The 26,936-nt window shown below is 36.8% G+C and overlaps 2 protein-coding genes across 2 annotated transcripts; one reads left to right on the forward strand and one right to left on the reverse strand.

Annotated features, from left to right (window-relative positions):
• The first annotated feature begins 6 nt into the window (after positions 1-6).
• On the forward strand, positions 7-13,088 carry tspan4b (tetraspanin 4b). The gene is made up of 8 exons (XM_088316724.1): positions 7-1,353; positions 4,824-4,893; positions 4,998-5,189; positions 5,300-5,374; positions 6,359-6,454; positions 7,329-7,442; positions 10,258-10,341; positions 11,307-13,088. Exons 2-8 carry the CDS (start codon positions 4,825-4,827, stop codon positions 11,373-11,375), a joined length of 699 nt encoding a protein of 232 aa, XP_088172850.1. The 5' UTR covers positions 7-1,353; position 4,824; the 3' UTR covers positions 11,376-13,088.
• bcl2l12 (BCL2 like 12) lies at positions 12,773-25,520 on the reverse strand. The gene is made up of 8 exons (XM_088316723.1): positions 25,436-25,520; positions 21,638-21,803; positions 19,658-19,868; positions 16,220-16,487; positions 15,949-16,065; positions 14,459-14,535; positions 14,050-14,313; positions 12,773-13,951 (listed from the first exon to the last, which is right to left on the reverse strand). Exons 2-8 carry the CDS (start codon positions 21,799-21,801, stop codon positions 13,910-13,912), a joined length of 1,143 nt encoding a protein of 380 aa, XP_088172849.1. The 5' UTR covers positions 21,802-21,803; positions 25,436-25,520; the 3' UTR covers positions 12,773-13,909.
• Between the last annotated feature and the right edge of the window lie 1,416 nt (positions 25,521-26,936).

A 26,936-nucleotide genomic window follows, 5' to 3' on the forward strand; every position in this document is an offset into this window, starting at 1 on the left:
GTTATTTTTGGGTTATAATACAAAGGAATTATTTTCATCAGCAACAGGCATATACACATGTCAGAAACAAAAATATATTATTGAAAAAAATGTACTACTTGCACTTGGGCACTTTAGAAGGAATTTTCTTACATGTTAATATGTCTTGTCTATGCTTTATGTTACCTTGCCAAGGGACAACGCATGTAAATTAGCTGTATGCTAACTTCAGTCTTGAACCAGAGTTCATTAAGTGTACTATCCCTTTAAAAAAATAAATGTTAGGTTTACTTTCATACTGAAGCTAACGCAGTATGTCATCTTTATGTTCTATGATATGGCAACATGCTTCATGTATTCGCTTGCAGCTGTCCACAATTCTCTTAATCTTCAGCATTATTCTGACTATTGTTTACTGTATTTTATTGATTATTGATTATCACTCATGGTTTTATCAAATGTGAATACAGTGGTCTCCTGTGAAAATATGTGTAGAATTGACGCAGCTTGAAGTGCATTGGAGAATTTTTTTTTTTTGTTCACCCCCAAATTTGTCAAAAAGTTGTTTTAAACATCCAACATGTGATTGGCGTGAAAAACAGGGGCAAATGGGGGGAAAAAAACAAATAAGAAAAAATTTATGCATTTTTGAAGAAATGTTCGGTGAATCTTTTGGCACTGCTGGTATGCAAGGGTACACTGTAGCGTGTTACATAAAAATAAGTTATAGCTATTTTGTCCCTCCTGGGATGCTACATACTGTAGATCCTGTGTGAAAAGGTGCTCATACTCAAAAAATGTTCAAATTGAATTGCAAATTTATAAATATACTGTAGTTAGTAATGAACAAACAAGAACAATGTATTGATCCATACAAATTGTATTACTGTAGCGGCCATCTACAGAACGTTTGTACATTATTGTAAACAAAAACGAATTACCATTGAACAGTTTCAAGAGCCACTGCATTAATTGAGGCCTTAACGGGCTGATCCCAACAATGTTTTGGAACAAAGAAGAAATGTGGAGGTAGTCGGGTACATGGAAAGAATGGAGAGGGGAGGAGCACTGAGAGGGACGGACCAAACTCAGACATCTGGAAACTTTTGAAACTAGGGTAAAGCTTCCCAGATGGAAAAATACATGAAGTCAAAAGGTTGGGACTCGGGAAAGAAGACAAACTAATTGGGGGAAGAAGAACAGCAGTGGAGAACAGCGAAGAAAGGGTCTTGAAAGAGTTGGCTGCTTCGGGGACTCTCCTTCTGAAGAGGACCTAGGAAGGAAGACGGGAAACGACGGGATTTGCAAGTTTGGGCATACAAAACAAAACCTAACAGAAACAACTTTAGACAGAAACTGAAACAAATTCGCAAGGTAAAATCTCATCATTTTTTTTTTTTTAATTCTTATAGCATGAAAAATAGCATGTGCACGTTATTTTTTTCTTGATTCTATTCAAGTCCACTTTCTTAAGCAGTAAAGAAAATTGTGCTGCCCATGTTAAAAAAATAAAAAAGTAATACAGTTGTAATAAACACTGTTTTGTATATTTCTTTGAATGCAATAAATTTAACTGAAAAAGTTCAACATGCACTATAATTGCTCACAATTTACACACAAATTATATTTTATACAACCAAAACATTTCACCAACTTCTGTTTTTTTGTTAAATTCTCAAACAATATCATATCTTAAAACATCAGCCCTGAGACCACGCCCCCTTTCAACGTTTAATATCTGTACCAGCTCTGCCTCCTGTGGTGCAATGAATCATTTGGATCACAGAGGGGGGGGGGGGGTGGAACATTTATCAAATATTGGAGCCTAATCCAAACATTCCTCAGAAATCCCCGATGGAAGCTAAATTTCCCACTGTTCAGCATTACTTTCATGCGAGTGAGGTACCTATCCGAGAATCGATGTTCATTTTAGGTTCATTGACAGTAATAAAGTGGGGGAGGTGGAGCAATGTTTACTGTATCTCGTTGCACTCTTTGGATCAGAGCAGAGGAAAGGCAAAGACATTTAATGGCTTTGTCGCTGGGTAATGTGGTTTATGCTTTCCTGTCATCAAAAAGAGCAGAAATTAATTTTGGGGTACGAATAAGACAGTGTGCAATTTAAAATGCCACATTGTAAAATGGTATTATAACGTTATTGAAACCTTATTCGTGGCCGCAGCCGCTCTGGAATCATGGGGATTTAAATAATTACGAAATAACAACAAAAATACATAATGTAAAAGCATGATTTCGTTCGTAAATGAGAAGTTCTGAAAAGTTACTAACGTAAAAAAAACAGTCATGGAATTTTTGGGGAAAATACTGTGATTTATTTTGAATTACAAACGATTAGAATTAAGAGTATTTCGATAACGCCTATACGTCATACTACATCCTTGCATGAAGGCACATAATCCGCAATTCTGTAAAAGAATAAAATTCAACTAAAAAGCAGAATTGAGATGAAAAATATCGGCCCAAATACAGAATCTGGCGATTGTTATACAATAAAATACAACTTTTTTTTAATATATATGTTCAAGCTTTAACTGTTACAATGCGGTTAAATGAACGAAGTAAATTAGCCGCTATCATGTATTTAAATGGATAGAAAATATTTTATTATTTCAAATCTACTTTAGTGTTGCAAACTGACCCTGAATCCTGAATTAACACTGTTTAAATATTTAATTAACATTTAGATTGTTAGATCATATCTGTGTATGTATAGTATGCATACATATATAACCAACTAAATAATTGATATATATATATATATATATATATATATATGGGTGTGTGTGTGTGTGTGTATAATACATATATATTATATTAACATTAAAATGATAATGACTAGTGCAAATTAAACCATCCATGCAAAACACCCTCTGCTGTGTACACGCCATATGACTAAAATGATCATAAAAATAAATTAATTTATTTTATTTTAGTCAGTTTTTCTAACATGGTAGTCTACATATTTTGCTGGGATATCTTAAAAGAAACTTATTGGGCAATGAAACCTCAAGTAGTTGAATACTGACTCATTTAATTAACAAACATATTTCAAATTATCAATGTGATAAGGGATTGCGATAGTTTATAAACACAATATTGCTGTTAAAACAAACAGAGCACAAATTCAAATGTCATATCGTTTACGGCACACCAGTCGTGGTTAGCCGCTGGGCGCTCCTCTGTGGGTCACAAGTTTGGTGCGGCCATGGGAAATGCCTTCAGTAGTATAATTAGGTCTATTGAGTTGGGAAGGGAGCTTCCTTCCTGTCAGCAATTTGACTTCCTGTATGAGGTCAGTCGTCACAGGGAAGACCATTCGGGTTCACATACACAAACAAACGGATGCATGGGCATAAGCTGTGCACATCTTCATCCTGACACAAGGTTATTGCTCTGTTGGGCAATTTGTGGCTGTACAAACTAACTTTTGAGACAAGGAAATCTCACTATGCAAGCATGTCAAGGAAACACAATTAGACATACTCATTGACACGAACTGTACTGTGCAAGTTAAGTCCACAATTGAATTTTTTGGGGCAATGCAGTTTTGCATCCAAATACAGTATCACTAAAATGGCACTCAGCAAAGGAAATGTATCCACCTAGGCCAGAATGGAGTCTGAACTTGCCAAATCTGTTTTTTGCACATTTGTTAACCATTAACCCACAAATTCTGAATCCATTAATTATACTTTTTCTGGAGGAAAACAACTTCATAATAGAACAAAAAATGTCTAAATTGATCATAAAGGGAGATATTGTTTGACGTACACGATCTTTACCAAGGCTCATTGTTTTGAAAACATATCCTAGCTTTTCCTTTTAAATAACTTTAAATAGATTACTTTAACCTCCAAGATCCCTCCCAGTACACAGGCTCACGGCAGAACCCAGGGTGATTTTTTTTTTTTTGTATATTTATAAATCCATCCATTTTCTGTTGTACCAGCTTCATTTTCCTTTAACTCCTTCCTGACTATGAGAACTTTAACAGGGTCTTATTATTATTGTTGTGCAAAGATATACCATTCCAAATACATGCATGGTAGGTTAAATGAACCCTCAAAAGTCCTCAAAATTGCCCTTAGGTGTGACCGATTGTTTGTCTTTGTGTGCACCCTGGGATTGGCTGGCAACCAGTTCAGGGTGTACCCCGCCTAGTGCCCAAAGACAGCTGGATTGGGCTCTAGCATACCTGCAACCTTTGTGAGGAGAAGTGGCTTGATGATGATGATGATAATAATAATAATAATAATAATAATAATAATAATAATAATAATAATAATAATAATAATAATAATAATAATAATAATAATAATGTAATCCATCCATCCATTATATAAACCACTTTTCCTCACAAGGGTCACGGATAAAACAATGTAATATGAATTAATATTGATGTCATAATATTTATGAAAATTATAAATTACAATGCATGGTAAAATCTGTATTCCACAATCTTTTAAATACAAAATTTAAAAACATCTCTAAAACCTTATGTGCTACAAAAAAAAAAATCAAAACATTTTTGAAATTTGTGTCCAGAACACAATTAGGGAAACATAAAGCTATTTCTGAATAAAATTTGCTGTTTATCACACACACACACACACGCACGCACACACCCACAATCAATAATCCCACAGCATAAAAAACCTATAAAAGACAGTCCATCTCATCACATTATTGACTCGCAAAGCATTTAGAGCAATCGAACATTCCACCAGTTCAAGTCAGTTGGAACATCTAGCCGCTGGCAAAATAGTGGTAGTGGAGATCACAAGATTACAGTATGGTATTTCTTTATTACTTTCTTTTTGCAGGATGTCAGCGTCTCGGAAATGTTTGTGCTGCGTCAAATATGTCATGTTTGTCTTTAACCTCATCTTCTGGGTAAGTGTTTGCAGTGAAGTGAATCCGCGACAGTACCATTTCATTGTAAAATACATGTACGTATTGCATGGTGGATGCTTCCTTCTACTGTGTCTTCTTAACAGCTGGGAGGATGTGGATTGTTTGGCGTCGGAGTCTGGCTGTCCTTCACCCAGTCCGAGTTTTCATCTCTTCCTCTATCCTTCCCGTCGCTCTCGGCAGCTAACCTGCTGCTGGTCGCTGGCGGGATCACCATGGTAACGGGCTTTCTCGGCTGCCTCGGGGCCCTTAAGGAGCAACGCTGCCTGTTGTTCATGGTAGCTCCACATATACTGTCCCGCCCCCAATTTTTTGAGGTCACACTGAAGATGTCAGTGTGGTGATGTGATTGTTTGCCATGAAACTGAACCCCTCTGCTCCTTTGCAGTTTTTTGTTATCCTGTTGCTGCTTGTTCTGACAGAGGTCTCTCTAGCACTGGTCATACACATCTTTCGAGATCAGGTCAGATCACCTTCAAAAAAACTTTTTTTTTCTTTTTTTACTGACACTCCAAATTTTTATATTATTGAGGTACTGTTTTTGTCCTGCGTCTCATTCCAAACCCGCGAAAAAATATTAGGCCTACTAATGTAGTATAGGGTAGTACAGGTATACCACAGCGCGTGTGCAACTAAGCCACATCCGCCATCTAGTGGTGGATGGTGATATTAAAACTTAAAACTACAATCAATATGTACTCGCAGTTTGGCACTGACTGAAAAAATGAAGTGAAAGTGCATTTTGTGATTAATAAAATACAGTATTGTGCAATAGTGTTGACTCATCAATATTATGTAAAATCCTCTTTAATTTTGTGTAATAAAACAAAGGTGATACTAGATATCGCAGATATCGGCATTTTATGCAAAAATTGATGATCAATTGTAATGTCATCATTTGCAGCTCAAATCAATTATTTTATTAGTCGGAGCTACAAAAAAAAAAAAAAAACATTCCACCAAACACAATCTTGTTCTCTCTAGGGAAATTGTGTTTGCCATCGTTAATATGCAAGGTTTAAAAGCATCTCCAATTGAACATACTTTCCCAATGTTTTGAGATAATGTGATAATTTGTTTTCCCCACTATTTTCCGTGTATTGAGTAAAAGTATTTATTACCATTTTTCTGAGGTCTTTTCAGGTTTAATTGTTGCTATTTTTTCCCAATCCATATCAGTGGGTGTCAATTATTTGTGAATTTGGGCGAGGCCGACCCGGCTCCAATCCGCCACGAATAGCAATCAAATGTACAGTAAATATGCAAGTTGTACATACAGATTCCAACTCACGTGAAGATAAGTGGCTAAAATAATCGATCAATAGGTTAGCATATGGATTGTTAACCTGACTAAACAAAAAGTCTACATGCGTTATGATTTCTCGCCCGCTGTTTTGTGTCTATGAACAACAATTTATGTGACTCCTTCCCCCCCTGCTTTTTTCAGCTGGATTCCAAAGCGCAAGGTGAATTAAAGGAGGGGATGAAAAGTTTTGAATCGAAACCTGGGCTGAAAAAATCTTGGGATAACGTCCAAAAAATGGTAAGAATAAAAAAAACAAAAAAACAACAACAAAAAAATAAAAATGTGTGCGTATGCGTATGTGTATTTAATTGTTTCCATTTTTTTTTATTTATTGCAATATTTTCATTTATTCCAATACACATTTAATAATTTCACCTTTTATTTATTTACATGTTTTATGTATGTATGTATATATTATTTCAATATGTATTTCTTTCAATAATATAGGTATTATTTTTATTTTGCTATTATATCAATTATTTCTCTCTTTATTTGAATTCATTTTAATTGTACCTGTCATTCTGTCACATCAAAATCAGTTATGATGGACTGACACTAGCTGTAACTAAGTCCTGCTACATAATCTGTGACTAATATCAAGAAATAAGTTGATCCAAATTTCGACTTATAAGTTGATGTTTGTAATATTATGACTCAGTTTTTTTTAGACAGCTTTTTTCTTGACTGATCCCTCACTATGGCCCGAATAGTCTTTTGAAAAGTATCGACAAGTGGTACTTTACGTTATGTAATTTCTGGATGAGCTATGATTAGATTGTCTTTCAAAATTAAATTTACCGTGGGGATCAGTTCTATTATCCTTAATTCAGTCCAGAGCCCAAACTGCCATCATCATAATATTGTCCAGGCCAAAAATGAAGTCAAATGTACGCATTAAGTCACATCATTCTGTCATTAATCACTTAAAAGCAACTCTTCTCTCTTTTATAATACACTCGTATTTATTACAGAAAAGACAGCCCAGTCTATCGAGGTACACTGAAGGCTTGCAACTCTATCGCCATATTTTTCAACATTTGTTGTCCAACTTTTGGAGCATTTGAAGCACACATGAGTCATGTTTCTGAGTTGTCTCCTACTCCTCTCCCAGTTCAAATGTTGCGGCGTTACTAACAAAACCGACTGGTATGAAGTCAACAATGGAACGCTGCCATCGTCCTGCTGCTCCGTCGGGATTGATCAATGCACTGATGGATGGAGTGAGGTTAGTTTCATGCTTGCTCATTTACACTTGGATGCAAGAGGGGCGGGGGCATATGGTTTCCAAATGACAAGACTGATCCACTCTTATGCGATTTAAATTTTCTCCAGATGCTTTAATGTGGGCTGCTGCACAAGGGAGGTCGAAAGTGTTATGTTAATAAGAGCACAACGGGTTTGTCAGGCGCCATCCTTTACATTCCATTGTTGCCGTAGTAGGGAAAAAAATGCATTGTGCTGTTTGAACAGAATGTGCTATGCCTTCAGCAGACTAAAGTTGAATACAATCCATTTTGAGAAAGTGGTCAACATCTGTTTTGTTTTTCCTCATATGGAATAATGGGAATGAAATTAATCTCATCCATGGTGGTCATAAAATCTGTAGAGCAATGTTAAAATTCAATATAATTCAACTGGCATATGTGCAAAAAGAAGCAAAACTGTTAATACACAAATGCAAACGTGTGTGCTCAACCTTAATTGTAAGAGTGGTGTGGTGCTTGGGAGGTGAGTCTCTTCACATTGAGACTAAATGCAGCACATCACATTCATGTCGATTGATTTGGACTTGGCCATGTTGTACATGTTTGACTAGCTTTGCTTGGTCAAAATAAGATGTTCTGTTCCCTTTTTCTGATCACTTTTCCATTTGGTCGTCATTGGTACGCTTCTATGGTGGCATCACAAACACACAGCCAAGATAATTGTTTTAATGGCGCATGAATTGAAGTCTTGTGCAGCTGTTTGTTTTTTCCTCCAACTCCAAAAAGTATGAATACTAGGTAATTCAAACATTGCTGCTTGGGATTATTAAATTAGTCCGATAACATTTTCTATAACATCGCTACACTCCTGTGTATGTTGTGAGTTGGGGCATTCTTGCAACAATAACACTAGGAACACAATTTTTTTGTTGAGTTAGGTCTAAAAGCAGTTTTTATCCGATTTTTGGGTACGGAACGGAATCAAAAAGTAATCTCAGTTTTACTCTAGCAAGCAATTTCCCATATTCATCAAAAAATGTGAAATAAATGTATACTTATGGATCTAAAAAACTGAGTTAGCTAGATACAAGCTTTGAAAACAAAAACAGCATAAAATGAAACAGAATTTATAAGGATAAGAGAAAAGACAACACGAATGCTCTCAATTGCTTCTATGCTATCATTCTGTTTGAAGATAACGACCGTACTGACCTATTGGGAGCCGCACACACCTCTCTCTGCACTGTCTCAATTGTGACCACATAAACAAGTTGCCACGTAGCTCGAGATGAGCCCAATTGTAATAATGAGAAAAACTTGCTAGAATATAACTGAATGCAATTTTAAAAGATTTTTTTTTTTTTTTTCAAATTGTTCCGCAGTGTCATCCTAGCATATGTAACTCCAGTTGCACATTTAAATGCAGTAGAGTAAAAATGCGGTTGACAGCTGTCACAGGGGATACAAATGCATCTTTTCTATCTACTCGAACTCCCAGCACCTTCGGTAATCCAGTCGAAACGCCAAGTTATTTCTCATAAGTGTGTCAAAAAGAATTGTTTATAAAATCCCATTGCGCATCACAGTGCAGAAGATATTGCAGCCAGAGAGCTTTGTGTGGCTGCCAGTGACTCACTGTGTAACCACAACAGTCTGCTGCTGTTCAGTGTGTCATACTGTGGACTCCGGTTGCCAAAGCAACCATTCTGTTCAATCTCAGTTGAAATTAATAATATATCCCTGATACCTGAGACGATCCTCTTTTTTAATAGTCGTGTCTTCCACTCATATAATGCGGGCAAACAAGACTGGTTTATTTGTGATGCATGTATTAAAATACAGGTTATCACTTTTAAAAAACAATGATGCCAAGAAACAAAACACGCCGCAATTTGAAGCAGTTTCCAGGTGTCTCGGTTAGTAAAAGGTCTTTGAACAAATAAATATAGTGAATGTGAACCATAGCAAGATTAGTCAGCCAAAAATGTTATTGGCCATAGAACTTGTTTGTGTGTAGATTTCTTTTCCTGTGAAAGGATATAATCATCCCATATGGGAAAAAATGAACAACACATGCGTTATTATCATGAATTTCCCAAGGGGTTTTAAAACCAGCATGCATCATTTCGCAATACCACCCAGATGTGTTTTATAGAAGCTTCTCATGACATTCTCCTTCAACATTTCAATGACTCCCACCATGGCAAAAGAAATATCAGCTGGAGTGTATTTGGAGGCAACACAAAGGGAGTGAGCTGATGTCATTTCCTGTCTTCTGACCATGTACAGCAGTGAACGAGATTGATGAAGTCCGATTACTTTTTTTTTTTTTAAAAGGAAGATAGATAATTGGGCATTTGAAAGTTGTTTGCAATGACGTTGAGTGCAAAAACCGGACAAAGGCATGGTTCAGAACAACGGGTGAATAATGCATTTAATACAAAATAAACAAATGCAGTCATGCAGTTTTCTGAAGTGATTTGCTGTACTATGTGACCGCTAGTCACATTTTTAACATGAGCGTAAGGAAACTGCGGGAGATCACACCAATTGCAGCTCAAATAATTATTAAGAGAGGAAAAAAATATATATTTTATCGCGGATTTACACACATAAGAGATGTTGTGATGTCATATTTATCATATTGACATAAATGCAATAAATGCATAACGGGATCACAATGCAGTACTATGTTGGGCAATACGTAATAATATTTGAAATACACATATCACAATTTTTTTTTTTTATTCAAACACATACAACATGCTTTTTTAATTTATCATGAGATAAACTATATTATCTTCTTATCCAATGCCTGTGTTTTTTTTTTCCCAGCCTTGTTACCAAAAGGCCAGGCAGTGGCTTCTGGATAACATCCCATCAGTTCTGGTGTTTGGCGTGTGCATCGGTGTCGTGCAGGTAGTTGTCGACGGCATATTTTCGCCTAAACACGTCAACATCACATTGTCTGGGCTCAATTCGTAATGCGAGCCAGAGGGCACATTAATGTCAATTCAAGTCGACAGCAGAGGGCAGTAGAATGTCAAAATGGCTGCGCCCGGAAACGGATGAAAATGGGTGGTTTAATATGCTTAATGAGTATTTCACCAATGCAATATTAATCACAATGTTGTGTTTAGACTAGTGGGGCCACATAGAAAATATGTGCATATAGAAGAATATTTTTTTACTTTCTCGTTAAACAATATTTTATACATGTACACAACCAAGTATTAAATATCACAAATTTTTCACAAAACATGCATATTGTTACAAATTTGGAACTACCTCAAATAAATATAAATTACAGTATTTTCCGAACTTTTTTTCCTTGGATTTTGAGCCAAGCGGCTTATACAAAGGTGCGTCTTTGCTATGGATTTTTCTTTCACCGGCAGGAGCGCTCTATAGTTCAGAAAATATGCTAAATAATCTTGATTTTTATTTTCTCTTGGGTCTGTTCTGTTTTAATTAGCAAAGTTGTTGCCGTGTTAAAAGGCACTGATTTAAAAATCAGTTTTTGTACCTTTAAGTGCATTCACAGTAAAAAATCGTTTTGTACAAGAAGTAGACAACACATTTTTTTCAACATAGAACACTGTGGCTTATACCCTGGTGCGGTTTGTATCCCGTTTTTTTTTTTTTTTTTTGGGAGAGTTGCTCCGGCTTATATACAGGTGCACCTTATAGTCCGGAAAATATAGTATCAGTGCTAATCATTTTACAATGTGTTGCTGATAGTTATTACTTCCTTTATTAGAGTTCATTTAAGTACATTTAATTATTTACTGGAAATTTTTATGCCTTGAATCGCATGATGACGATTTTGAAAGACACCCTTAATCACATTTTTATTATTATAACCTACTTTCTTCTCCCATCAGATCTTGGCCTTGGTGTTCTCCCTGCTCATGTACTGCCAAATTATGTGTGCTGAAAAGTATTTGGACTGAACGTGGACTTGCTGATTGGCCCATTGATGGAGGGGTACTGTTCAAAAATGCGAAACTATGGTTCCACTGCCAAACTGGCACATAAGGCACCAGTGGTAATGTTGTGTCCTGTTATTGGAAAATGAAATCATATTTAAAAAAAATAAAATAAATTTGTGGGGGCATGACAAAACCCTGGGAGACTGATCTGGACAGGTGATGGCAAAGCCTTGATAGGCACTGCATCTCCTCTTTGTAACTGTCATAAATCAATGTGTTAAATCTGATTAATACAATTTAATGTCCATCTGCTTTGGACAAAGCCTGTTATAATGATTGAGAGCTCTTTCACAAGAGGCCGAGCAAAGCCATTAGAGGATGACTGGACAATAACCAAGAGAGATGTTGCTCATCCATCCATTTTCTGTTGCTTCGCCATCATTAGGATCATGGGTCAGCTTCGAGCCCATTCCAGGTGACTTTTGTATGTTCTTGGAATGTGGAAGGAAGCCAAAGAACCTGGAAAAAAACATGCAAGCATGGGAGAACTTGCTCATTCTAAACAGGAGGGCTTGAGCCAAGCCTGGAACACCGTGCTGCCACATGCTGATAATGGAGCAATTTAAAAATGCTTCTTACACAGACATGATCAGAGGCTCAACAAATGTATAAGGCAACTAACTACCCAATGTGAGGTTTAGACCACAACTACCCTAAATTAACAGTTTTGCTAATAACAAAATATTTCATATTTTTGTATATTTATATGTTTTCTACATGCGGATTAACCTATTTCTGGATCCCCCCACATATGCATCATTATTTGCTGAAATACTCTCCTGTTATATATATATATATATATATACACATACATACATGTGTGTGTTTGTGTGTATTCCCCGCTAGTAGTGACCACTGTACATGAGTGGCATTTAACTTTACATTAAGCACCACAATTATTTTGTTGCAAGTTAATTTTTCTTTTTGCTTTCAGGGGAAATTTTCTTACTCCCAATGAATAATTTAACAATCTTTTTTCAAGCGACAGCTTTTTTTTTGTGTAGTTCTTTGACCTTTTCATGTAACAGGCCAAAAAGACGATCTCTACCTTCTTGAAATTGCTTGAGCAACATGTATGTACTATTATAATGAGAATATGCTTATTCAGAAATCTTGTTGCTGATTGGTCCGATTTGTGATGTGACGTTATTTCTGTACTGTTTCCAGGCTGCTTGTCTCAACATTTATCTGTTTGATTTAATGATGCCTTATATTTTTGTTATGCTTTTCATTTTTTATTGTGCCTTACATGATATTTTGCGTCTCATGTGTGTTATTCAAATTTGACTGCACTAAATTAACTCTGGTGGATATTGCGGACCTCAGCTGAAATACAACAACATTACACATGATTCCTTCCATTTCATAGTTTAATTTTCAAAATCGATATTTTTTTTTTTACAGACCAAGATCTTGTTTACATACAATCAAGTGAAAATGTTCCGTACCTTTTTTCCACTCTCAATTTCTACAGTGCATAAACAGCAAGTTCATAAAGTTCATCGAGCATCAAATATTTTGGCCCTCATATGTAAACTGTCCTTGGTTGAGAGACTCGCTCCGACTGTAATCTGAAACAGAGCTGATGCGTCTTGCTAAAGCTATTATTTTCCCTTATTCTTAGAGACGGTTCGTTCTTCAGGCTGTAAATAAATATATATTTTAGATGCTGTATTACCTCTAGTCGTGGGGCTTTTTTTTTGCAATGTTATAAATACAAACACAGTAAAACCTGCATACAGAATTCATTGAAAAAACATTTTCCATTTGTAGTTCATAACAGAATTTGTTGCATGTAGAAAGACATACACATTGAATAACTTATTACATATATCTTGAACATTTTCAAAACAAATTCCAAAGAACAGAAAAACATTGTAAAAACTTTGGTGCATAGCGATGCATGATTTCAACGGTTTGATGTTCTGAAAACATCAATTGAGCAAAACACAAAAAAACAAAAAAAAAACGAAGAAACCAAAATGATGGTAGTGTTTGCACAGATGGAACAGGGTGAACTGCAAATTTAATGTAATCCAACCGTAATCTGTAAATAGCCACACTATCAACGGAGGTAGTAATAAGCATTTTCCTCTTAATGAAGGTGTTATGGCCAATGACACAGTTGCAAATAGTTTGTGTGTATCATATGGAGAAAACTTGCTCAGCACTTGGTGCACAAAAAAAAAAAAGTAGTTTCATTGGCTCCTGCAACTTATTTTCCATTACAGGTTCCAGAACGGCCTTTGATTTTAAACGGTGGCTGATCGTAAATTGCCAGCAGGAACATGTGTCATACCGTAATTTCTCAAACATTTTCAGTCTCATTCAAACTTTGAGAGGCCTCTTGCTTTGACAGGCCGATGATCCAAGTCCAAATCCAAGATCCAAGTAAATGTTCACAGCTAACTAATAACTTAAATCAAAGAAAACAAGGCAACAAGACTTATTCAAGATGGTCCAGATTTAAAAAAAAAAATTAAAAAAAACACTTTTCAGTCATACTCCACAGGATCCTTCATATCTACCACGTTCTCCTGAGGATGAAAAGAAATATAAAATGTTAGGAAATCTCAAATCACACAAATCCTTTGAAATGGAATATATCACATGACTGACATTAACAAGTACTCACCCATCCTCCTTGACTCTTTAACCAGGGGGCAAACGTCTCCATGTAACATTCCGCGTACCCTTGCATGCGATGAACGCCAGTAGCCGTCACTATCCGCCGTGACACCTCCATGGTGACGGCCATGCGGCGTAACGTTGGGCTCGCCGTCGGCAAGAGGAGTGGTACATCCGATACCTGAGTGTTGCTGACGGTGTCGAGAAGCCTGGCATAGGACGCGTACGATAGGCGAGACAAACCCGAGCGCAGAAATGGGTCCATCTCGATCTGTACATGACCAGAGAGACACCAGGTCAGAATGATCAGAAGAGATGGCAGCTTGGGTGACATGATGATATAAACTCAAACCAAAACTACATCTCTATTGGTCGTAAAATGAACATTATATTATTCAGTTACAATTTTTACCTACCTTATTGTTGATAGAATCTCCCTCGTCAGACAGCACTTGAACAAGCTGCTGCACCAATAACTCTTTGTCATCCACAACTTTAGGAAAAAGGGAAGGATTTTTCGTTCAGTGAGAGTTAAATCCAAAATAATCCATACACCCGTACATAATTCACATTATATACCAAAAAAAAAAAAAAAAGAAGCTTCCGAAAGCATTTGTGATATTTTGTACTCCTATCAATGGTGCTCCTGGTTTTAAGATGAAGGCCAGTGCAATAGAAATTCAGAACATTTCCGCTCCATCTTTACACCAAGCGTGCCATCGAGAGGAGACAAAAATAATCTAAAATGCTTCACGAAGCTTCATTTATCCATCACTAGTAAAAAGCCATTTGCAACAATAAATTCAAAGACCCACTTTCACACTTGGCACTCGCAAGGCATGTTTTATTAAATTAATAATAATAATAATCGGGTCGGAGGAAGTTATAAACCTTTTCATAATCTTGCTTAATGTTTTCTTCAGAATCTCCTGAGACAACTCTGTCCTTTACTTCCTCCGGTCAATGTTAAAAATGTAGTACACAACATGTAACCAAACCGCATAGTGACGACTTGTCACCCTATTAATAGGCCGGCTGACGGATTACAAGTTTGAACACACCTGTGGTGTTAATTAATGTTCCGATGGCAGTGCTTCTCAATTATTTTCTGTTACAAAAACATTTTGTGGCTCCCCCCCTCAACTCTCCGCCGCGACTATTAATAGAATCATTTGTGTAGAAAATGCTTCTAAGTACAACAAAGAATGACATTGTTTATTTCGTCATTAAATATTTAAAGGGTATCCGTTTGCCTGAATTAAAACAAATATCCCTTTTTAAATTATAAACATTTTTGGACCACAATATAGAAACCGTTAACCAACAAAACAAAATCGAATACAATAATTTACGCTGGTATTGTTTTTCTGCACTGTGAGACAGACGTGCTAATCAGTCACCAACTGTGCCACCAGGTTCATTTTCTTTCAAATTTATATTGATTTTACCTTTTGTCCGATTCAAATTATTTCTGTGACCACAATTTTGTAATAATTGGCAGTTGTATTTCTGTTTCCCTTGCAATTTAACTTATGTAACAATCTTTTCAACTGATATGTCACACATTCAAATTACAGTGGTAAAGCCGAAGGCTAAAAAAAAAAAAAAATGTGTTTCCAAATAGCTCCGCCTTGGTCAGATGACATCTAAGGAGATCGCTCGAGTCTTCTCCGTGTAATATCATGGTGAAAAGGTCTATAAAATGTCTCAGACGTAGTCATGGTGAGCAAGTAAGCAATACGAATCGGTAAGCTACAGAGAGCAATAAATGCAGTCGTTGTCATCGTGGCGTTGTTTAATGTGAACCGAGCTCGCGGAACAGGTTTTGACCTAATACTTGATTGGAATGAGTTGGTTATTTCCTTGTAGGGTTTGTATGCATATGAGTACGCAGGTGTATTATTACCTGTAATACCTGAGGGAGACTGCGGGCGCGTGGGGCTCGTCCTCTTTGTACTGGTCGACCTTTGGGCAATCTTTTCCAGCTTCTCCGCAACTTCATGATAGAATGCAGGAGGGTGATCTATATGCCCGTGAAACAACAACACAAGGGTTACACTCGCCAAAATCACATTGTGAATAGCAACAACTCAAAAGATCATCACAGTGATGCGAAGATTATATTGTTGTGGGTCGCAAAGCTTGGTTTAATTCCGTTTTGTAAGTGAGAAGCTTACTTGGGGAAACAATGGTTGGTATTGGCTCAGCTGCATTGTCCAATAGCAATGTGGAAGGCCTCTGAGGTTGAGTTCCAGGTTCCTCTTCGTTCTTCTCCTTCTCTTTCTCTTCCTTTTCTTTCTCCTTCTCCTTGGTCTTTTCCTTCTCTGGCTTTAGCTTGAAAAACTTGGAAAGAGTTTTTTTAAACTTCTTTTTGTTCAGTTTCTTGGTCTGTTTCTTTTCACTGTCGTCCTCTTCGGATGCAGAGGATGGAGACAAGACATCTTCCTGCAGAAAAAGGTTTTTCTGATCAATATTGAGCATATAAACTCCTTGAGGAAAATGTTATTTCGCTCTTTTAATAGTCTTGTCGGACTAGAAATGGCACAATGCAGTGATAGAATGACAAAAAATAACTATGAACTGATACAAAGAACTTTTTCCCTGAAAGAAGAGAGAAAGAGATTTTCTGACTGCGCAAGGTATTTTCTCGACAGCCCATTTAAATTGCTGACAAATTCCACATAAAATTATGACCTAATCAAGCAAATCAGGGTAAGCCTTTCTGGATTGAGGTGACTGAGAACATAACTAATTCATCATATCCTTTGGGACGACCACAGTTTAAACTCTGTGTAAAATACAACTTCACTATTAGACATGCATTGACAATTTAAGCCAGTTTCAATAAACGTAATGTGCATGTTTTGGGAAACTGGAAGTAAGATGGAGTGACTGAAGAAAACCCAGCCAAGGAGCTGCTGTTTTTGTTCATTTACCTAATTAGTGAATAGTGCAATTTAAAGTGAGTACAATGGTTTGATCATCGGCAATTACAACTCCAATTTCAGTGAAGTTGGTACATTGTGTAAAATGCAAATAAAAACAGAATACAATAGTTTCCAAATCATGTTCAACCTGTATTTAATTGAAAATGTGTGGCGCATTATGAAGCGTAAAATACGACAACGGAGACCTATTAAATAGCTGAAGCTGTACGCCAGGTTAAGAATGGCAAAGAATTCCACCTACAAAGCTTAAACAATTAGTGTCCTCAGTTAGCAAATGTTTATTTCATCTATAAAAAAAATAAATTAAAAAAAAGGTGAGAACATGACTATGTCCCAGCTTTTTTGGAAAGTGTTTTGCAGCCATAAAATTCCAAGTTCATGATTATTTTCCCAAAACAATGATGTTTTTCAGTTTAAACATTAAATACTTTGTCTTGGTGGTGTATTGAATTAAATATAGTTTGAACATGACTTGCAAATCATTGTATTCCGTTTTATTAACATTTCACACAACATCAATGAAATTAGGATTGTACATTATCATACGTTTCGATAATAAAAAGTGGTCCTCGGTTTATGACGGTTTGAAACAATGTTTGAATGATCTACTGTAGCTTCATAAGAATGTCGTCAAACAACGTAAGAAGAAACACTCGGTTACTTGCTGTTGTCCTTTTAAATGTTTTAAATATTAATGAAGTGTTTATCATACAAATATTCAACGTAATTACTACGACTAAACTATTGCACTAACTAACCTACATACAAATCCAGGTTACGTTGACACCAAAACCGAGGATCCGTTTAAAGGGCAATTTAGAGAACAAACACCGGCAATTTGCAAAATTACTCAAAATATTTCTCATGATTATAGACATCAATTTTAAAAAAGCAATGGAGAACTATAAAATCTTATGTCAAAATTTCTGCATTACATGAAGAGCTAAAATAAAATGCTAATTCTACTCTACTTCTTCTACTTAAAACCATTTTTGCCGATCAAGTTACAGGGTAATTCGCATCCCTTGAACTTCTAAATCCAGGGACAGTGACTCTTGTTTGAGGCTACATTCGTAACTCAGACGTGGGGTGAAATAACAGGATAACAACTACCATGACGCTATCCAAAAATGAAAATGCAAATTCACTACTCCGAGAGGTGATGTTTGATTATATATATTAAAAAAAAAAATGTAAAAAACGTTTATAAAAGCAGATAGAACTAAAAGGACAATATTGTTGAACCAAACAATGATATTGTAAAAAAATATTACTAAAACAACAAGAACAGAATGCGGAATACCCTTCAATTGACGGTTTGTGTTTGAGTCTTCCTGGACGTGGTACTGTAAGCCAAGAAGCCATAAGCGTAAAACCTATTATTTGCGTAAGCATGGAGGGTAGCGTACACGCGAAGCACATTTTGGTACGCACAAAACTTTTTTTTCCTACGCAGTATTTGACATTAGGCTTACGTAATTGTGGCATAAATTTAACGTCATTAGATGTTGTCCTTCATTGCCTTACATAAATTCTCAATAGGTTTCGGTTAAAGTTTTGAGGGTGGCCACACCATGTCAAGTCAAGTCAAGTCAATTTTATTTGTATAGCCCTTAATCACAGACAGTCTCAAAGGGCTTTACATAGCCACAATCGACATCCCCGATCTTAACCCCCAGGAGGGCAAGGAAAAACTCACAAAACCTCATTAGGGGAAAAGTGAGAAACCTTGAGAAGGGACCACAGATGGGGGAATCCCCCTTCCAGGATGACCAGGCTGCAATGGATGCCAACTGGGCAACATTTGGCACATACAATGATGCTATGCAATAATAGATGACTTTTTCTTTCCCGATAGCGGCTAAAGCTTCATGGAAATTTTACGCAGAGTAAGATGCCATTGTCTTCTTTTTCCCCAGGGCATAAAAACAATTTATACAACGTGGCACACCCTCATAATTTGACTTTAATTAGACTCACGTACAAAAACCAGTTATCAAACCGATGTGAGATTTGTATCATGATATATGTCAATACCGCCCTATAAAAACAAAAACTTAGTTTATAATCCTGCACATATGATTCTATAAAATTATTGTAATGTGTATTTATATTATTTGATATATTTCAAATTGTATATCAGTTGCAAGGTGTGTGATTGGTTTCTTATAAGGGCTGAACAATTATTTCAACTTGAATTGACAACGCAATGTAGTAGAATACAATTTTTAAATCGCAAAAACAATAAAAAAACAAACTTAGCATGATTTCATCGGGCCGGTAAACATTTTTTTAATATATACAGATGTACATTTAGATATTTATTTAATAGTGTGTGTATATACTTTCAGGTTCAAAAGTATATTCTTTTACATGTATGCCCATATATACAGAGATGAAAGTAATAAAGCCACAGATGTGTTTACGTTATTGTAATGTAATTTATGACTTTGTGTTTTGTGGTGTTGTCATGAGTCAAAGTATTTAATAAGTTAATAACTCAAATTTAAGTAAGCTGTCTTTCATATTATTTCATGATTCATCTTTCATTTCTTTTTTAGCATAAACCAAAAAATAGCAACACTTTTAACCCAAAGAGAAGATCATTTTTGCTGCATTTTGTTTGCGCGTCAACTGACGCTCGGAGGCTTGGGATCACTTGCTTACCTCGGCTAGCTCTTTAATGTTGGGCGGTCTGGGCTTGCTATCCTTTTCTAAAGAACTTCCCCCGTCTTTCCCAGAAGATCGCACAGTATTACGGCGGGGCAACTGCTTTAAGAAGTCTTTAAATCCCGGCTTCTTCTCGTCTCCTGAGCTTTGATCTTCGGCTTGAGAATCCCATCCATCTTTGCCTATGGGTTCTGGCTTTATGACAGCGCTGTGAATTCAGTAACAGTGTGAACCGTAAATAACAACAGGATATGTATGTATATTAATTCATTACTAGCAGACTACAAATTATGACTTGAAAAAATAACATTATGATTCAGCTGCTCGACAACCTTGTGCCATTCCTCGACATAAGGGGAAATTTGTCTTTGTTTTTGCATAAAGCTACTAAGTACATCCATCTAGTTATTACAATAAAAAAAAGTGCTGTAATAAAATGTTCCATGATACACAGGGCAGATTTGAGAAAAAATGCAAACCAAGGGATATGAACTTGAAAAGAATCTGCACAAGCCATCTTGGACAAGAGATTGGGCAAGAGCATTTCATCTGTTGCTCATGTGGACTATTTTGCCCCAGGTGTATTCAAAATACGATAGTCACATAGGAAAATAATCAAATAAGTAAAATAATCAGGAAGTGTGCGCCCATTTAAAAATGTATAGTGGTGACAAGCACTCGTACGCTTCGCTAATATGGTTAAGTAGTGTTGGAAAACACAATATGCATTCATCCCTCATACTGAATTTTTATGGCTTGAAGGGGACACGCACACTTAAAATGTAAAATGAAATTATGAAAACATTTATTTTTAGCGTGAATGGATGTTTTTTTGAGACATAGCCACATTGTGCATCTGCGATCGTAGTTGTCACCACAAAAACAGCGACTGAGGCTCAATCATTCATGAAACATCGCAAGTTGGTTTGATGACGGAAGCAAATGGACTGGACCTAACTAGGCCGTGATGGGTCGAGAGGTTCAACGTGGATCTCAGTTCTCTTCTCGGCTTATCTAACGTATTTTCTTATTGTTGCATATCACGTGTCTATTTTGAGACACATCAAAATTGATTTCTGATTTAAATCTTTTCTATAGATACCATCTTTTTTTTCCAGGCCCGTAGCATAAGTTTTTTTGTTCTTTAATTAACAAAGGGGTACCAACAACTTGTAACAGGTGGCAAATTGCTGTGGAAAATTACCTTAATTTCTGCAGTATACCCACATTTTATTTTTGCCCACCAAAAGTTTCTAAATCGTGGGAACATATCATACACGAAAAAAGGAGAAATTACAAAAATTGGTCACATTTTTAGACGTTCACTAGTGCAGTACATAGGAATCGTGAAAATAGTGTACTATTAATTCCAATATATGTAATGGCTAATATTACAAATTTATACATAACCTATTTTTTATATATCTATTTATTTTTTAAAGAGCATTGTGGGGTGCTGCCATACTAATATGTGTCATCATCTCATATCATATCAGTTGATAACACGTCTGTTTGAGGTTTTGGCATCTTGGCAGTTTACTCGACAGCAGAAACATTCATCCCAGAATTTGTAACATAGGTTACCTTAATTCCGTAGACTAAGTACTGGTATCTCTTCCATACACAGAAGTTATCAGTGTCGTCAGCACATGCGCAACAGACCAAGGCAAGCGTTTTCCGTTTTCGTTTTGTTTGGCGCATACTTCAGAGGACTCCAAAAACCTAATAAATGTAGATAATACTTAGACGAATGTACCCACAAATGTATACGTCTAAGTGCCACTATTACGTGTGTGCTGCTAAAGGATGGAATAAAGCTTCCAATTTAATAAGTGTGACAACATGCCTTCTATTTTGTTTAAACATCCACACATTTTAAGTCTCGGGAATGTGTTATACGCTCTGCAACTATTTATGACACAAAGGAACAGCACTAAACCTCGCACCACCAGTAGCCTTGAGTGATGAGTAAATTACCTGTACTTGCTGTAATCCTTGTAAGCACCTCCTACTCTGCCCGGCCGGTCCACAAACGGGACAGAGAGCGTTCGTTGGAGGAAAGCTTGGAGGACAAGGCGGCTCTCAGCTTTAATCTCAAGCAGGGAGATGGAGGTCACAGAGGAAGAGCGAGTCATAGACATCACTAATATGAAGTCAAACACAATAATAGATTACTAAATGTATAGTCCTTCTGTGTTACTTAAATGACAGGTAGAAAAGTAAACCCAATATTTGAGGGAGAGGAGTACACCTCTGAATAGGGCTGGGCGATATGACCTCAAATCAATATCGCGAGAAATTGAGCAATTTTACCTTGATAGCGATAAATGCACGATAAATTCCTCCCGTGGACTAAAATCTAAAAATAAATGCAGGAAATGCATATTGACTGTTTTTTTTTATTGACCAACTGGTACACATTACTTTTCAATGAAAACTAAAAGTACAAAAATAATTTGTATAAACATTCCAAATAGCTTGCTTTGCATGACTTGAACAATGTCACAAAGAAAAAGGGTACCTCTTGCAAAATCTTTTTCTGCAAATAGATTGCGCCAAGATGCTCTCATGATGTAAATAATGGCAAGTGAATGAAAATGTCAATGCAAGCCAAATAAACAAGTGTGCATCATCGGGGAAAATGTGCCGTCTCGAGTACTCTGGTGCGCAGTCGCCACTTGTCATCTCTGTAATGCACAGTCAGGCTCAATCAGGGATGCATGTTGTGACCCGACCACAAGTCGGATGTAGATGCAAAATGCTTGACATGTCTAAGCTCCCGGCCCGATGTAGTCCATATCGGGAAATACGGCTTTCATGAAGCATTTAAATCCTGTGCGCGCCACTGTAACTACAGGAGCTTTATCTTTAGCTATGTGCTAGGCTATCGCGTCCACCTCTGAGACCTTCTCTCGTATGGTGTCGCCTCCGTTAATGGGCTGTTGTCACTTGTCGAACCTTGCTTCTCACTTTGAACTTTCAGCACAGCATTGTTGTGTTGTGGGTGGTGAAAAAGCTTCTGGATTTGAATCGGCAGTTACGACAGCGACGTCTGTTTTCTTTCTCGATCAGACGGGTGGAGTCACCTGACTAGAGGCGCTGTAGCGGTCTTAAAGGGGCATGAACATTGCCGCAGACAGAAAAGGCTTTTCTTTTTTTTTTAAACACCGAATTTACCGACATGGGCAAAATGATTTCGGTCATTGTAATAATTTTCGGTAACGGTAAATTTTCGGTTTATCGCCCAGCCCTACCTCTGAATTTCAACAAAAGTTCCAATTTCTGGCATGCACAAAAGGTGCAAGGGAATGGAGAAAATGAAACCTGAATATGTAATGTGTGTACGTGTGTATACACGTTGGAGGTGAGGGTCTTGAGTTTTCAGTTCAGTCCTCCCAACTGAACAGCCTGATACCAATTCACCACACCAGGTAAAACTGCTCCATTAATTAATTAATTTTTGTAACAGGCAGTCCGGATGATTTTGACAACTCACATGTTTCTTTGTAAATGTGATTTAAAATGAATCAATAAGTCCACCAGTAAAAATGATGCAAAACAGTCACCATCCATTTCCTTCCTGTAACATTTGAAACTGACCACGCAAAAAACAAAATGTATCCAGACAGTGACGTAAATCGTTTGCTTGTTGGCCAACTCAAATTTTACGTGGGGTTAGTAATAGCACCACATTGAGCAACCTTGTGATCAATTATCCACTTAAGTCTGGGAAAGTTTTTCGGCCAACGACCGGGCAAGGACTCAACGCGGTATCTCTCTCCCTGCATTAAAAATGTAATTCCGAAAAATAATTCCCATTTTTAATAAATATACCAGCAATCTAATTGTGTTTGTAATTACAATGCCAGAACATGTATTTTGTTACTCCCCAAGCGTGGTATTTACTTACTCTACATATTTCTGTGGCTTCACGGGGTGCGGCAGCGGCCTCGGGCCCGCTCGCATGAATCAAAGAAATGTATTTCTGGCGCGTGTAAGGCTAATATGCATTTGATTCGCTGTAATGTGCAACGTTACCAGATTGTGCAACTGCAATCCACATTTTGAATCTCAGCCAAAATAACAAATTAAGATAAGCCATTCATGAAAAATTGTTAAATGGTTTGATGACAGAAGGCAAATGTACTTAGCTGAGCGGTGATATGTCGTGAGGTGATGTGTGGATTTCAGTTTTCCCATTAGTTTCAGTTTCCTATATAAACACTGACAGCCACCTACTGATTTATATATGACTGGACAAAAAATTGCCCCCTGACAGATATTACATTCCCACTGTTACTGGCAACTTCTGTTATTCCATATTTTAATGAATATATTTTCTATATATATTGATCACATGTCTATCGCGATACATATTGACATAAATTTGGCCCCAAGCCCTATGCTCTCATCAGGTTACGAGAATTTGGAATACATATATAAAGTATGTACGTATTTACAGACCATAAAGAAAAAAGACACCACTGTTTCACTGTAGTTAGTGATTGCAAAGCTGTGTCCTGAATTTTTCTTTAGTGATGCTAGATGAGGCCTACTGTAGCGCAGTTAGTCACAACCATTTTGTTGTGGTCCACTCGTGTTCCAATTTCACTGAGCTGGAATGAAAATGATAATTTCTTTAAATGAAACAAAATATCTTTGTTCATCTTTCATTCCAGCGTAGGATAGTGACAAGCAAAGCAGTTGAATGGTCTTCCAATGGATGGCCGACGATACTGTTAACCTGTGTATCCACTTGAAACTTTCATAAAACAAAATACCTTGAGTTACACATGCCCTAAATTACAAGTCTCTGAATTAATTTCAATGAGGACTATTACTATATTACTTCAAATTTAGTGATACAAGCTTGGTCACTGAAGAAATTTAACTTGCAAGTCAATGCACAACTGTGATAACTTTGTGTTCAACTAAACTGTCCCAAATTTGACACCAGAAAAGGAATATTTGCGTGAAATTTGAGATGACATCATCATGTCACGAGATATAGTCCAACATCTTGTAACATTTTAATGTGGTAGTGTGTCAGGAAATGTTTAATCTTGGGGATTCCCACGATGCATATGCTTCACCCCACCCTTTCTTTCTCCTTCTTCCCTGCCGCTGTCTTGTCTACGTGTATTTTACTTTAGACTATAAAGTGTCTCTCCATTAATAGCAGACGCATACCGTATATTAATAAACGAAATCAAGATCAAATTCACACGTTAAACGCTCAGTGCAACTTCACGTTTCCGACCATGCCGCGATAGAAAAACACAGTGACGTCACCGCAAACCTTTTCACCGTAAAGTTACCGCGCACATTTCTTTTACACAAAATGCTGGCTTTGTTTCCGTACAACTCAGTATCACAACTTGAGATCACTCAATAACTTTTATGAAATGTAAAGGACGACTTTTTAAATTGCCGGTTTCGTTCGAATGAGTCTCGCGAGAACCGTTCCTGGAGAGAATCGATCGGACGCTCCAAAGTAAAACGAAATAAAAGTTTACCACCGCTAAATATACCACGAATAAGCGATTAAAAAAATACACATATATATATAAAAAATAAATTATCTGAACGCTGTATACAACTGCCTTTCATTCAGAACATAAGTACTACCTTCAACCATACACGGCAAGGTGTGTACCATACGAGCGACCAGGGTGATACTCTTAAATTTCAAGTCGTACAGGCATTACTAAGCGTCTCTGTAACTGTTCAAGAGATGAGCACAATGAACATAGTAAAACGTTGGAGTATTAGTACCTTCGTGAGACGGTGTCCTCGAATCGCGGTCGTGATTTGTGCAGTCACAACTTTGTAGTTTCTCAGTTGTGATAACACACAGCAACGCGAGTGGGCGGGGCCTAGATTGAAACGTCACAAAAGTCACCATAAAAAGTTTCATGCTCCACAGTGGGTGTAGTTGTCACTGAGTGCCACTAGATGTCCTCCTTGGCTCACTTGACATGTTAGCAGGCACTCGGCCCACAGTTCACAAAACTAAGGTGGCCTAAGTGCTTGTTTGTCTGAGAAGATCGAATATACAAGTGTATACATATAAGGAAATTAGAATAATAAACTTTTATTAAAGGAGAAGAACAGATATAATTACTTTACCTAAGTGATTGGCGGGGGCAAGTGTTCCGGGGGAAATGGACATTTTTGCTCATGGAATACTTTTTATAAGTATACATTTTAAAAATAATAAAAAAAAAACATTCCACACATTACTAAGTCCATATCCTATATTAACTATATACAGTAATTGTTAAGTGCTTCAATAATAAGTTCTGGACAGAAGTGGATAAATGGTATAACTGAAAAGTTGTTAAACTTGCTTACTCAGTCCAATGTCAGACCTGGGATGTAATCACCTCTAGCTTTTATATTTCTTCAGTGTTTCCAGCCATGGCTTGTGTCACTCAATCCAATGCAAGCCAGTTACTCATATTATCAGAAAAAGACACCAATATCACTTTTTTGTTGTTGTTATATAACATTCACATTGATTTACTATTGTAGCTTGTAACCTGCTGTGTAATACTAACATGAAATTTCTATTCAAATTATATATGGAGGATTTATTAAGCTTTTTTTTTTTAGATGCACAATCTACCGTATGTTTTTTTCAGGTGTCTGAATATCTGTATCAGGGTTGTGCCAAACACAGCAATGTTTATGGCATAACACAATACCCTTAAAAAGTGTACAATTGATGGTTGAGATCAATCAGCCAAATGATATGGTGTATTACCTGTTTATTTTGAAAACATTGCAAAGAATTATTAAATAAAAGCTGCTCTTTTAAAGCAAATCAAGTACATTTCAGCAGTGGCGTGCATAAACTCGACCAGACGTGGTGCTATTGCACGTGCCCTTTTGCCCTCTCTCCAATAAGTACCCTTTGAAAAATTCAGATTTTTGTTACGCTGTTGTGTTTACTTTGGTCAACGTTGAAGCGATCTTTAAAGCTGCACGATTGAACGTGAAAATAATGAAAATCATTTGGCCGCAGACGCCTGACCCCGACCTCTGTCTCGCTCTCTCTTAGTCATATGAACGCAGCACAACAGTTAGCGACTGGAAGACTTGAGTGAAATATTTTCAATTCTGAGGGAAAACAATGGTCAACTGATCTTTCATGTCTTTGTCAAGATGATCCTTATAATATGCCACATAACCAGTGACAACTGCTTCAGTTCAAAGATGAATTTCAAAACTGAAAATAATTCAAACCAAACTAAGAAGTCTGTGTGGACTGGAA

The sequence above is a fragment of the Idiotropiscis lumnitzeri genome, chromosome 15, assembly GCF_059441095.1.
Source record: "Idiotropiscis lumnitzeri isolate Australia: NSW breed Sydney's pygmy pipehorse chromosome 15, RoL_Ilum_1.0, whole genome shotgun sequence".
NCBI classification, from domain to species: Eukaryota; Metazoa; Chordata; class Actinopteri; order Syngnathiformes; family Syngnathidae; genus Idiotropiscis; species Idiotropiscis lumnitzeri.